At 38.1% G+C, this 15,112-nt stretch overlaps 1 protein-coding gene across 1 annotated transcript in view; it reads left to right on the top strand.

Moving 5' to 3' along the window:
• The window catches only part of DLG1 (discs, large homolog 1 (Drosophila)), a 177,238-nt gene that overhangs the window by 6,309 nt on the left and 155,817 nt on the right, over positions 1–15,112 (top strand). The window contains exon 3 of the mRNA XM_009320409.1: positions 12,154–12,320. Coding sequence (XP_009318684.1) covers positions 12,154–12,320 — 167 coding nt within the window. The remainder of the gene's footprint in view (positions 1–12,153; positions 12,321–15,112) is intronic.

Raw genomic sequence — 15,112 nt, 5'->3', positions numbered from 1 at the left:
TGGATGAAGGAGTCAGTTGTGCTGCAGGTTCACGTTACTTTACAGCAGATTTTTAAGCGTGCCTTTTAGAGGAGTTGTGATGTGTCCCCAACTTAAATAGCCATTGCTGTTCTGACAGAAAGTTTCAAGCTCAACTACCAAGTTATTTCTCATATAGATACTTCTTCCAGAAAGCGTGCTACTTTTAGTTTCTGTTTGTTTTTTTTTAAAAATAATACTATATCCATTTATTTTCTGCTTTTTCTGCCAAGTTACTGCACTATATCCAAGGCCTGCCTGTCCATGATAGGTGAGAATATTTGTGAAGGCTGCAGTCAGGATCTGCTGTCAACTTCATGTATCTTTTTCAGTATAATTTTTAACTTGGCAATCAAATGCTGTTCTTTCAAGCAAAAAATAGACATTATGCACAGAAATGCATCTTTAGGTTTATAATGGGGGAAATTAAATATTGCTGAAAACTACACATTTTATCAATATTTCATATATTTAGATACACGTGAAGGAATTAAAGGTTGGTTTTTTTGGTGAATGTCCATTTGGATGCTGAAGAATAAATGGTATTATTTTCTCATTTGAGCCTTTTTTTTATGTTGTCCTCTCCTTTTAATTCTATCAATAAAACTGCAGTTCAGCAATCTACAAACTTGACCTGGTTCTTAAATATATAATTATGGCTTTAAATGATTTGAATTAGAGCGGTAACTAGTCAGTGTGAACAACCAGTGTTATGAAATTGGCATTATTGCAACAGTGTTGTATTTTAAGTGAAATAACTGTAAGAACTTAAAATTAGTAACAAAATTAGTAACCAAATGTGACCTCCTTAAAACAGTCTGTGAAAAGCCCATTTTTTAATTTTCTATTTCTTCTGTAATGTGGTATTTGACATTGCTGTTGCTTCAACCAGCCAAGTATAGTGATGTCTTGTACTTTGAATGGATACCAATTGCCTGTAATTAAAATCAGCTTGAGAATAGTGTCAGTTTTAAGTAAATTTCCTACTGTATAGTCTCAGAATTGTGTGGTATCTTTTCTAGCTTGTGATTTCTTGGTTGTAGTTAAAATAGCTTGTTATTGATATTCTGAGAATTGCTAAGGTGTGTCAGTTTATTAAGAGACCCAAGTAAGTTATCCACATATGGAGGCATGGGATAGGCTTAATTTCACTTTGTTAAAGAATTTGATATTTATCTTCAAATAACGAGGTAATAATTCTGCAGATAAGTTCTGCTTCTAATTTAGGCACTTTTTTACCTTCTTGAGAAGGTGCAGGTTCTTGTAGAGGTACAGATATGATGTATTTGTCTTTTTGAAAATATAAGAGGAAGAACACTTGCATGCATAAGTCTTAACACTTCTGAGGGGAAAAACATGTGAAGCAGACTTCTGTTTATACACAGAATCTTTCTGTGTAATTAATACAATTTTAATATGTCAACCATATTGAAATAGTTCTTCTAAAATTAAAAATATTACCAGTTGTAGCTAGAAACATGAAGTAGTTTACTACTTTAAAAATATTCCTTTTCCTGACAATAACTAACTCCATTTGCACAGGTGTCAGAAAAAGGGTATTTGAAAAGAGACTCTACATACCCTGGCAATGAGTTGGCTGTGCTGCCTTTCTTGCCTTCGTTCTTGCCTTGTTCGTCTTAAGTGGTTTTTTTTTGTTTTTTTATATGTTATTTTATAGCTACGCATATAAAGACTTTTTGGTATAAAATGGCAAACTTGACTAGGGGAGGTTGATGTGTAAGCTGTCTAATTTATTTCACTTGGAGTCCTTTTGCATGAAGGTCTGCCTTGAGAATTGTGCTTACGTGTTGGCTATTCCTAACACTAAATATCCAGTGTGGGAAATTTTGAAGAAAAAAATGTAGTGGTTTCAGTAATCCTTGCTGAACCAAAGAACAGCTCCCCCTGCTAATCATTGAGGTTTTTTAACCATAGGTTGGATTCATGAGCTTTATGAATTGGACAGAATATATTAAAAATACTGTTAATATGTTATTACACACCAGAGAAAGAAGTCCTGTCTCTGAAATTTTTGTAAAATTGATGGTTGCATTAAGGTAAACTCTTTGTTCAGATTTATCAGCAGTCTGAGCGGGGCTGAAACTTCTAGGAATACTCTACATGTTTCTCAGCTCTGTCCACACTGGCTTTCTGAACTGAATTAGGGAAACAACCGTAGATCTTAGACTGAATTAGGCTGGATTGGGTCAGCACTCCTCAAAGTTAGTACCCTTCGGAGTGGATTGACCACGTTTCTTCTAGACGGCATGCGGCCCTAGTTCTCTGAGCTGTGTGTGGCATCTCTGTAGACATTCTTGCTTGTTTAGCTCCCTCTCAATTATCCAGCGTGGAAGTATTTTCTGTCCTTGCTTGCTAAATTAAAATCAAACACAGTTAAAGCAGAAGCTCTTCTTCATGACTGAAACCAAAAGTACTTGCTCTCAGGGAAACTTCAGTATCAGCTTTTATTTCAGTGATATAGTTAGCTAATAGAGCATATGGCATGATGACACAGTTAACTTTTCAAATCAGCTCAGGCCTCAGAATTTTAGTTATGGGTATGTGTCATTGTGTAAGACTGCTCTTCAGTTAACTTGAGGACGGCTACTTTGTGAACTGCTTCCCGTTTTCTAAATGTTACTGAAGCCCTAGTACAAGTTCTTTCAGACTCAGCTGAATAATATTTACATTAAGAATCCAGAAATTCTTGGCAGTTAAGTTGAGGATCTGGTTAGATAGTCAGTGAATATTGTTTTGTTTTTTCTTTTATTAGAGGAAAGTTCAGAGAGAATTGGATCTTCCGTTATATTGGATACTACTGAAATTGTTGTAGATGCTAAATAGGGTATTTTCACACTGAAATCTTACCCTTGCTGCATTTTTGTGACTTTTTCCTCAGATTGCAACTTCCATAATACAACATCTTTGCTCATATTTGAGGCCGAAACATCCGTGGATATAATTCTTGCAACTTTGAGGTGTTTGTCTGCTTTTCAGACAAGTTACCTAAGGATATACTATGGTTATGCTTACTAAGGTCTCCTTCTGAAACTTAGGCAAAAGTTGCTCAGGGGGATTTGACCTAGGGTTGTGTCTTCAAAGGTAGTTAAGTACTTGATTATTTTCATGTATTTTTCTTTATCCAGATGGAGGGAGGAGAAAACATTTTAGTTGGTGTCCAGATGATGAGTGTTAACTCAGTCATTGTTAGTATGCTTTCTGCCATGTAGTTTGTCATTGCTTCAGAATGTCCCAGTTTTTCAAAGAACTTCATGTCTTCCTCTTCAAGGAACCTAATAACGAGTGAAACAGTCTCACTGCTCCTCCTTTTTAAAGAACTACTTATTGTTTTGTATGTATGTAATGTAGTTCGGTAGCGTAGAAAGTTTTGGGGTAGTTGTGTGCTTGCTTTTTTAAGGGTTTTCCATGCTGTATTACGTGTGTGTGTGACAGTGCAATGTACTGAATTTTTGGGATTAGGTGCTGCTTTTGGTAGCCTAAAATAGCAAGTAAAAGTAGTGTAAGTTGAGTAGCTACTGGTATGCAGATAAATAGTATTGTAGCAAAAGATTATCCTTGTGGTTATTACACTGACAGTGTATTCAGTGTTGAATAGCTGCACTGTAGAATTTATCAATTACAGTATTATTCTCTTCACAGGGTTACCATTAAAAGGTAAGACAAAAAAACTTTGTCAATAATCTGCTGTTTGTCCAGGGGCAGAAAAGAAAGTAGAAGTTGGGAATAACTGGTATAGTTTCCAGGTTCTGGGGAAGTTTAACTTCTGTCCTGTCCTTGCTTCACTTTCTTTCTTGTGTTCTTTCACCTGCGTTCCCTAGTTCTGATGCCTGTCTCCTCCCATGCTGCTGCGTACCTGGCTTTGTTCCTAATCTCCCTCAACATTTGCTTGAGTGCTTGGGTACAGTGTAGAGGGAGGGGGAAAGCACGAGAGAAGATATTTGGTCTTGATCTTAGGCCTGCTCCTGTGGTGATCCCAGCAGCAAGGGCAGAACATCTTGCTCAGCTCTGCAGCTGGAATGCCATGTGCCTCCTGTGCATCTGGTTGCCTGTGTTTTGAGGGATGGTGCTTGTTTTGGTGCAGGTGGAATGAATCTTCAAAGAAACCCAACTCTAGCAGGTGACTAGTAGTCTCCTTGCACAGATGGCTTCCTGAATTATAACTAGGCCAAATTTGCAAGAACGTTAAGAGACCATAGAAGGTGTAGGGCTGACACTAGAATAACATCCTTAGCTTTATGTTACTTCTCCAAATTAGGGGAGGCTCTAGAGCTCTTTGGTAAAGCTTTTATAGGAATCTTGTCATGTGCAAATACCTTGCCAGCCGTGTCCTCAAAAAAGTTGAGTTATTTTGGCTTGAAATTAAAAGGTCAGCCTAAGACAGAGGTGCAATAAGGAAAACTTGTGGACAAATTGCAAAACCATTGCAAATTTGAGTCCTGTTTTCAGAAACTTGTGTTAGAATTTGGCTGCAGGAAATGTACAAATGTTACTGCTGGTGGAGATGCTAGTATGGGGTGTCACCCATCCTTGTGTTGCCACCAGTGTCAGGTAATTACCTTGGAGTCTATGAGCTTACTGTTGGTAGAAGAAACCACTGCTTGTGCTGTCTCCTCTAAGCAGAACTATGCACCTGCATGAAAGCTCAACTTGGAGTGTCGAGTGAACTCATCCCAAAAATAGCTTGATTTTTTTGAACGCATTTGTCTGGAGAGAAAACTACTCAGTCCTGTATTGACACTATTTAGGGGGCATCCTACAAATAAGACTTAATAGTAACACTTCCTTTGTCCCTGACAGGTTTTTGTTACCACTAAAGACAGTAGTAAATACATCCTTTTAAGAAAATAAGTACATTGTTACACTGGCTGCTGATTTGCAACTGGGGTTGAGATATTTGGAGAGGATGGATAACTGGGAGTTCATTTTTAGTTTGGGTTTTTTGTGGGTTTTTTTTTTTTTAGGCTTAGGTGGATGACTAGGTGCGCATGAGGTGGTATTAAATGGAAAGGAGTTTGGACAGCAGAAGATTGTTATGCCAATTTTTGGCTGTGTGATGACAACTTTAATTTTGTTAAATTTTTCCTACCTCAGTTCTGAACGTAGAGGAGAAGACCCTGTGGGTTTCTGAAGGAAAACTGGAAAGAGAAAATGTGACGATATGGTGAAGGAGTGATTAGTAAGCAAAGAGGAAAATATGAATGAACAGTTTGGAAAGCGTAAGTGGACAGGCTGGCAAGGAGTTGAATATGTCTGACTGTAAAAAGCAGCTAGAGGAATAAAAGCAAACAGCTAGATCTGAGGTTAGATGAGGGCGGTTTCAGCTGAGCACAAATTAAGGAGCATTTGTGTTAGAAGTGGAAAATAGCATCTCCTGGAATTTGAGTTAAGCAAAGAAGTGTATGCAGAAGGGAGGTTTAAAGGGTGGGACAGAGTTACTGAAACAAGTAGAAGGGCTGAGGATGCATAGTTGGATGCTGCAGCTTGTAGCAAAGGATCTTGTAGAACAGAACACGTGTGGTGAGAAAGTTGCACTGCAACTTGCAACTTCCATGTTTGAGAAGTCTTGATTGTGTGCACAGCAGTAGTTAGGTTTTTAAAGAAGGAAAAAAGAAAAACCCAAAACAACCAACCCTGAAAGGGGCTTTACCTGGGTTGTGATGAGGCAGGTTTTCACTTTTCATAGTATGAATGCAAACATTTATTTTTGACTAGATGCACACACCATGACACAACACAACCAATGAATACACAAAGAGAATACTTAGTTGACTCTGGTCATTGGCTTGGTAAATGGATGTGAAGCTTTTCTTCGTGTTTATATTTTCTTGATGATCACTAATCATATACTTTTCAAGCCTTGGTTTACTTGTGTTAAATGGATATTCTTGGCTTGATATAGCAGGTAAAGTAAGCATGCAGGATTGAGACTTCCTTAGAATTAGTAGGAGTTGCTTTACAACTGAAGAATGAAAGTCTGTAGCATTGGCAGACTCTTTTGCCTGTTCTGACTGTGATCATGACTCTACTTACATTTTGTCTATACATTCATTATATAGGGCTGCTAAGAATTTGGCAGATGCCATACATCTCAAATTGCCCCGAACTGAAATAACATGTTGACTTTTGTTTTCCTTTCTAGTAGTTTTAAGACTTAAGTTTTCAGTGCTTCAGGTGCTTTGGCAGGAAGCCCTAAGAAAGAAAGATGTCTTTCCTACCCTGTCCACCCCCCCCCCTAGAATTAGGGAAGTACTTAATTTTTAATGGGGTGACACCTCTTCCTGGACAATGTACAGGTAGTCAAATTCTTAAGACCTGTTTGTTTATGAATTTACCCACATATGGAAAAAACCAGGCATTTGCATGTGCCGTATTTGGATGAGTGATGCCTGAGAAGAGCCAGTCCAATGAGAGATGACAAAGGAATTGCTCACAAGGATGGATCTTCAGGTGAAATACTAAACTGAACTAAGTCAATTTCTGAAAGAATTCATAAGCTCCTTGGTTTCTTGCAAGCCTGAGGGAGCATGGTTGCACTGAAAGGTTCTCCTGAGCAAAGCTGGTATTGAAATGCTTTGTGCTGTAAAGTCTGTATGTTGATGCAAACATATCTAGTGGTTTTCAGACTTGCTAACTTTGACATTGGCTGAAATTGGTTTGTTCTGCAGTTGAACATCTATCGGAAAGGAATACCTCATCGATGTCAGTGCAGAATTAACTATATAGCTGGAGCACATAAATCCTGGTCATGCTGCAGTGCAGAGGGACCTTGACAGGCTGGAGAAATGGGCTGGCAGGAACCTCATGGAGTTCAACAAGGAAAAGTGCAAAGTCCAGCACTTGGGAAGGAACAATCCTGTGTACCAATATATGCTGGGGGCCACCCAGCTGGAAAGAAGTTATGCAGAAAAGGACCTGGGGGTCCTGGTGGACACCAAGTTGAACATGAGCAAGCAGCGTGCCCTTGCGGCAAAGGCGACGAATTAGTATCCTGGGCTGCACTAGACAAAGTATTGCCCAGGTCGAGGGAAGTGACCCCTTTGCTTTTTAGAATGCAGAATAAGAATTTAGAGTTTATAAAAAATGAGCAAACAGAAAACAAACGGGAACTTCCTAAATTAACTCTTGCCCATGCACAAAGCTGTTAAATACATTAAAACTGAAAATCTGCAAATGAGCATACAATTAATACCGCATATACAAATGTGGTTGTTAACTTCATGTGTATTGTGGTAGCAGTTTACAACTTTGTGTAGTGTATGGTATAAGGGCAACAGTTCACTGTTTTACACGCACAGTGTCCAGTGCAGTCTGTTGTAGTAAACGCGTCAGTGCTTTAGTCCATGAAATGTTAAGCTAACGTGGAATTTCCAGGCATTTAAGAAAAACCACCTATAACCCACAAATGGTCAGGATGCTTAAAACGTAAAAATGCAAAGCCTAAAAACAGTAGGTTACAGTGATCATCAAAGGACTGCTTTTAATTTTGAAAAAAAATACTTCTAATAAGTAGTAAATGCCAATGAAATTTTAGTGATTCCCTCTATACCATAACATTAAAGGTCCAATATCAGAAACCTAAAGAACAACATCATATAAAAAATTACAGTGAGTTGCTTAATACTTGTTAGAAAGCCAAAACATGTTAAAATATGGGCAGGGAAGAATGGGGAATGGGACGCTGAGTGGTACAGGGAACCCATGGAGTTGTACGGTATTGATGGTTTCTTCCTCCTCACTGTTGTGTTTTCTTGAGGATTTTTTTGTTTGCTAACATACTCTGTGCTTCGTTCTTTCTTCATTACTTTGCAGTTCCATGTTACATTTGAACTTCTTGTATATACAGTGTGTTTTACATACGCTGGATGCTTGTTCTTTGTTCCGTTATTCCCCCAAACTGTGTTTGCCCAGTTCTCAAGGTTGGTGTTCTCTGACCAGTAATTAGCAGTTGGTGAGTTGTTTATAGCCTTGAGGCCTCTGATACCATCCTGTGCCTTTATTTTCAAGGCCTCTGCTGTCATTCTATGCTTGTGCTCCTCTATGCTGCTTTTTATTCTGGGGTCATAGGTAATTCAGCCCCTACAGAATAACTACTTGTTATTGAGATCTATTAATTACAGAGACACACACACACACTCTCTCTCTTATTTGTATATACAATCTGTGTGTGTGCATGTACTTATGTATAGCTTTCACTTGGCTTCAGACAATTGTGTGATGTAACACCTATTGGTTTTACATATATTTATATAATATATATGCAATATAACATATTTATATGCAAATGTATATATTTAAATATTATTTATGTATAAGCTGTGTGTATTTTATATATAAATATTTATAAAAACAGGTGTCACATCACACAATTGTCCGAAGCTGAGTAAAAGATATACAAATTAGATAGGTCACCTGGTCTTTAGATAATTGCCGTTAGAGTTGGACAAGCTAAAACAAAGCCCCAGGCAGGCTAAGACAAGTGCGGAGGCCTGGTTATTAGCTTAACATGAGGCCCGTGGCCTGTTACAAGCAATGTCAACACCTTATTTATGGGATTACACCATTCTTTTAAGAAGATGCAACAATAGGTGTCCCATCTTTGACTTGCAAAGTTTCAGTTAACAAAAGATTCATGCATAAGTGAATGCAGAGAATAATTCTGCTCAGCTCTATTTTACTAGCTGACTTTACTAAAATTACATATTTTTTTCTGCAGGAAAGGTGTATGTGGAGGGCTTGGCTTGACAATGAGATTTTTAGAATGTACGCTGATCTTAAGTTATCCTGATTGCAAGTGTACTCTCTGTTGAATATATAGCAAAAAGTATCAGACGCTCCACATACCAGTAGAAATGGCAAGCAGAGGCCTTATGTCTGATTTCTAAGGAGCAGGGAAGAAATCTATCTGAAGGAGTGGTGTCATGTTGCTGGTTGGAATCCTTGTCCTCGGAGGCAGATCCTCTAGACAGAATTGATGTAAGTTCTTGAAGTGCCATCAAATATACTTAATTTAGGAGATGTAAGAGTTTGGCTTCTGCTGTTCTGTTAATTACTGTGTTGTGGTTTTAAGTGAACCTGGAACTCCCTTGTGAAGTTGATTTGGGTTTCAATTTATATTCAGTAGATAACTCTTTCTTGTTTGCTTTAAGAGTGAACAGTTTTAGCTTCTAGTGTATCACATTACTGGTGAATGAGCCTGTTCAGAGAACAAAACTGAGTGGAGAATATGAGAAGGGGGGGAAAATAATATACCAGCAAACTGCTTGTATTTGGTCAACTTGTACTGTGATGAATACTGAAAAAAATACTGTCTGTCACCACTGCTCAGCTTTTCACATTACTAATAAGTTAAGAAAAATTGTTTTCTTTTTCATGTCTTAAGAGTCCTCCTTTTCAGAACTGGTGGTCTGTCACTTGCTTTGTATAGACTTTTATTCTTGTTGCCATCAAACATATTGCTGATTTGGCTACTTAATGTGGTTTTACTTGTAAGCTGATGTAATTCCAGGATGATTTTCTGTGTTGCCTACCATTCATCAATTTTTGTCACTTTGGCTTTCCTGAAACTTTGTGCTCCTATTTTTTAAGTGTCAGTCAGCTGTTCTTTTAATGTTCCCCTTCTAGTTAGAAATGTTCCCCATCTGCATTTTCTTTTACTATTGTGTGATACCTGATTTGAATTATTTTTCTGTAACTTAGTTTTCTGTAACTTAGTTTGAGATATAATCTGTCTTGGAATTAATATGGGAGGAAGGGGCTGGGACATGAAAAAAGGACATCTAGCTTGAAGAGGGAATCTCATAAATGTAACTTAAAAAAAAAAAGTATTTTACTACCTGCTATTTGTAAGAATTAGGAAAATGTTAGAACTTTTCATGTGCTCATAATGCATCCACAGATTAATATGACTTCAGTAGATATTTAAGTGTGTTCATGTGATGAAATATTTTTGTGAGCTGATACATCGCAGTAGACCAGAAGAAGAAATTTTATTTAGGTTAGATTTCTGAGTTTCTGGCTTCAAAAAAAATGTAAATGTCCAGCACTCGTTCCTTGTGTACGTAGTGCCTTCAGGGTGCATAGACTGTTTGCCTATACTCATAAGTACTTAATGTTTGCATTCTGAATAGTAAAAATGTAAATAAATATTAAAAAAAAAAAGGTAGATATTATCATATAGACACCAAGTTCCTAGAAACTTTTTTTGTGGATTTGGAGCACATTCAGGATGAACAGAAACTAATCCCCATATTAAGTGATGTATATATTTCTGACATCTTTGAATAGTAGGCATATTGTGGTGTCCTTCATAGAGAAGTGGACAAGATGTATGAGAAATAATGTGCTTTTTGAAACAAGTCATTCTGCAGTATCAATAAATGGCTACCTCCGCTGGCAGGGACTTAAAAGAATAGTAGCAGAACTTAGAATCGGTGCTCTAGATTTCTGTTGCAAAACAGTTGCACAAATAACCCCTTCCCATAAATAATGCAGTAATCTTCCTGGCTTGGTTGCTGTGGATTGCAGCTATAGAATCAACTTAAACCACTGCCTATTTTAATATACAAAGTACTCTCTATCGGGGGGGGAGGGAGGGGAGGAATCTTTACTTGGTGTGCTTGATTGATGTATTAATGTTAATGCAGCTACAAGACAAATTTGCAACTGAGGGAGCTAATGTGAAAGATAGATTTAAACGCAATTTGTATCTCTTAGGCTGCTTTGCTCCTGTATATCTAGGTCACTTAACATCTGCTGCAGCCCTCACTGCTATTTCTTCCAATCAGCAGTGCTAAGAGCAAGTATAACTTTAAAAATTAATGTAAGCAGTTGATAGGAATTTGACTCTTGCTCAGAGAAAAGATACAAATGGAATTTGAGAATTGCAGTTTTCTGAATTGGTAGAGAGCAGGAGTGCAATGTCTATATATAAAAAAAAAAACAAACCTAAGGCTGGAACACCAGCAACAGTAAGACTTCTCTCATTGCGTGGTCTTTCTTTTGTGGTGCAGCTCCATAAAGGAATTAGTTATTGTGACTGTTGCTGACCCTGGGCAGCTGCTGAAAAGCTACAAGATTCTGCAGATTAGAGTCCTCCTTATTCATGGCTGGGTCCTATTTACTAATTGGGCTAACTGTGTCTGTATGTCTATCTTCTGTGAAGTTGGTGTAATTAAAAATATGAGTTTACAACTCCTGTTTAGCAGATTTTTCCTTTGAAGAACAGACTAAAAGCTTTACAAGACTACTTCTTCATTTGTCTGCCCTTCCCTTAGCCTATACCTTTTCAGATTTTTTTTTTTAATGTGAGTGTTTATGGATGTGATTACAGTTGTGGTGGCAAGTTTCATATGCTTATACTTCCATAGAAACACCTTTGATGCTTCTTTAGATTGTGTTGTTTTTATTGGTGCTTCATGTAGTTGATAGGATGTCAATAAAAAAACGAATGCAGCCAGATTCTTTTTCCCCAGAAGTTCCCAGTTGAGTCTTCAGGGTTATAGGAGAAGCTGTTTATTAGTTCATAAGTATGACTTGTAATTCATACTGTTAAAGTTTCATCCTATTTCTGTTACTTAGGCTGAAAAAGCAGATGATGACCCATCCTAATCAATTTCCTTTTTCCTAACTTCTTGCAACTTCTCTCTCTTGCTGATTTAGTCAGTATACTTCTATTTCTGTGGTCATTTAATGAAAACATATACCACAAAAAAGACCTTCTAATATTGCCCTTGAACAGTAGATTTCAGATAACCAAAGGCTACATTAGCTGAAATTACGTGTACCATAACTTGAAGTATAGATACCCATCCCTATCACTGTTCCACTGCAGTTATTCCATATGCTTCTGCTGTTCCTGCTGCAGATCATGCTACCGGGGTCGGTGGCAGAAGCCCAAAGTGAGTGGGGACACATAGGCTCTGAGGTACGGGGTGTAGGGAGTGAGTTGTGTATCCTGTGGGGAGGTTCGTGTGATCTTGGTGATACAGCTTCATCTGTAATAGGTAGCTTAAAGTAGTAGGTATCTAATTTGTTTTGCAGGAGGAAGATGTTGTTAAAATCAGAATGTTATAGTAACTATAAAAGCTAATGTCTCAATTTTTTTCACATCTTTAGATATTCAAGAGTTTTATGAAGTGACCTTATTGGACAATCCAAAATGCATTGATCACTCTCAGCCATCTGAACCAATACAGCCTGTCAATACCTGGGACTTCTCCAGCCTTCCAAGCACAACAGTGACATCAGAAACACTGCCGAGCAGCCTTAGCCCAAGTGTAGAGGTATGATGTAGAAATCTCTCTTTTATTTTTTCTTGTTGAGACTATTAGCTCAACATTGTTCTCCACATTTTCTTAATTTTTATAAAATATTTATTTCCATAGAAAACTTACATTATTAAGATCAATAGTCATAGGGGATTTAATTATTGAAATGTTTAATAACAGATGCGTGCATTTTGCTTAGTAAAAAATTTATAAACTTATTTGTCAAATGTACCATTAAGTGACCATTAAATTGGATTTATGCTCTGAATTTGGAACCTCACTGACAGGCTTAGTGTGCTTATATTCATCCATACCGATGACTCTTCAGTCATTACTTCATTAATAATTTGGGAAATCTGAAGCTATATCATTCTGATAGTAAACTTCTCAGACTGTTCATAAGAAATTCTCTGCTACTTATACAGCTGTGTTTTGGAAGGACTTTTTTTTTTTGGAAAACTACATGAATCCAGCTGTCACTAGTGAGTGGTGAGAAAACTGAGCAGGGAAATGCACATTGATGTATATTTTCACTAAATCAAGATCTCCCTGCCCAAGTTCAAGTTATAATGTTGCTTGAATTTTTTTGCATCAGACCATTATTTGTTCCCAAAGAGGTTAGCTTTGTTTCAAGTGTGCCCTCAATACTGACAGCTTTGGAAAACGTGTGTGAGCTTCTCAGTAATAACTGAAGGCAGAGTGCTGTGATGACCCATTTTCATGAAATGGTCATAGAGCTCAGGAAGAGCACTGGCGGAGACCAGCCAAAGGACTAGTGCTGCAGCCTGTAGGGAAGCTTGGGAGCTTGTACTACCCAGCAAAAGATCAAGTGGTTAGGATGCCTTACTGTTTGGACTGTGTATGAAAGTCCACTTAGCTGCAGAACATAAGAATCATGTGATGTGCTAGTGAGTTTGTGCAAGTAAAAAAAGAAAGTGCATGTGCTTATTGTAGCTTTTCTGAAATTTGTCATATTGAAGCTAGTATGAAATGTGTCAGTGTCGTGGTTTAAACCCAGCTGGCAACTCGGCCCCACCCAGCTGCTTGCTTGCTCACTCCCCCCCAGCGGGATGGGGGAGAGAATCGGAAGGGTAAAAGTGAGAAAACTCATGGGTTGAGATAAAGACAGTTTAATAGGTAAAGCAAAAGCCGTGCACGCAAGCAAAACAAACAAGGAATCCATTCACTCCTTCCCATCGGCAGGCAGGTGTTCAGCCATCTCCAGGAAAGCAGGGCTCCATCACACCTAACGGTGACTTGGGAAGACAAATGCCATCACTCCAGGTGTCCCCCCCTTCCTTCTTCTTCCCCCAGCTTTATATGCTGAGCATGACGTCATATGGTGTGGGATATCCCTTTGGTCAGTTGGGGTCAGCTGTCCTGGCTGTGTCCCCTCCCAGCTTCTCATGCACCCCCAGCCTACTCGCTGGTGGGGTGGGGTGAGAAGCAGAAAAGGCCTTGACTCTGTGTAAGCACTGCTGAGCAATAACTAGAACATCCCTGTATTATCAACATTGTTTTCAACACAAATCCAAAACGTAGCCCCATGCTAGCTACTGTGAAGAAAATTAGCTCTATCCCAGCCAAAACTAGCACAGTCAGAAACGCCTTAAAGGAAGCTGTAGAGGAAATCCAAGAGTTGTGTTGTGTTCTCTCAGAAAGTAGAAAACGTATAGTAGATAAAAGATCAGCTTTTTCCCCTGCCAGGGACAAGAGTTATATATGGCCAAGAACAGTCAGTAAAATATTGTTACGTGAAAAAAACTGAGCAGCCTAGGTATAGTGTATTTTTCAGGTTTCTAAGTAATTGAACACTGAGGGATTAAAAGTCTAGTTGAACTTGCAGTGTGGGAATGGATTATTTGCTTTTGATTTTTGTGGATCTTGATTATACACTGGAAAACTTAAATTGTATGTCTCCCTGGAATCTTAGTTACCTGAAATTTCATAGAGGAGGCCACTGTCATCAGTCACCTTAATGAAAATTTTCTCTAAGAATTGTCATCTTTGGAGAAAATAGAGTAATGCTAGGGTGTATGAGAAATAGCATGGAAAACACCATTGTGCTATTTACTTGTATGCCATCATCTAAATCTTAGGCTTAGAGCCGTAGAACTTATCTTTCTGAAGGTATGGTGGAAATGGAGTCTCTTAGAAGCAGGAGCAAAATGGACTGTAGACAATAGGGTAGGCAAGGATCGGCAAAGTTTATTTTGTCTACTGACGTGTTTTGAAATAAGCTGGTTCTAATGCATTTCATTTTACATGTGCAAAGAACTTAATGAGGCAATTTAAGAGTCATTACAGTTGCCCTTAGTCACAGGGGATGAATGAAGTTCTGGAAAACTGCAGATGGGCAAACACTATCTTTTAAAAAGGGCGTATATAGGAGGAGCAAGGCAGGAAAGGAGGATCCAGGTTTAACAGATACAGGGAATGATTCTACTGTCTTTTTGTAGTTCCTTGAAAACGATAAAGGAGTTGAATAGCTGCCATCATAGTTGTTGATAACAGTTTTGTCAAACTTAGTTTCTTTCTAATGTGGTAATAGTTCTTGTGGTAGGAAGAAACAGTAAAAAATTCTGACTTCAGTAAAACTTTTGGCACGGTTTATCAGGCTATCTTTTGAGATAATATATCAGTTAGTTTCTAAAAAATGCATCCTAGTTTGAGTTATTAGTGAAAATATCCTGATTAAACTATGAATTAAACCACGGGAGGGGAATAGTGTGTTGCTGCTTCAGAAGCTAAGACTAGAACGAAGCCTTGAGCAGTTGAAGTAATTAATGGGCAGGATCTAGTTCAGC

The sequence above is a fragment of the Pygoscelis adeliae genome, unplaced genomic scaffold (assembly GCF_000699105.1).
Source record: "Pygoscelis adeliae isolate BGI_AS28 unplaced genomic scaffold, ASM69910v1 Scaffold413, whole genome shotgun sequence".
In the NCBI taxonomy this organism is placed as follows: Eukaryota; Metazoa; Chordata; class Aves; order Sphenisciformes; family Spheniscidae; genus Pygoscelis; species Pygoscelis adeliae.
Note: the sequence above shows the minus strand (reverse complement) of the source record. Positions and strands in the feature narration are given on the sequence as shown.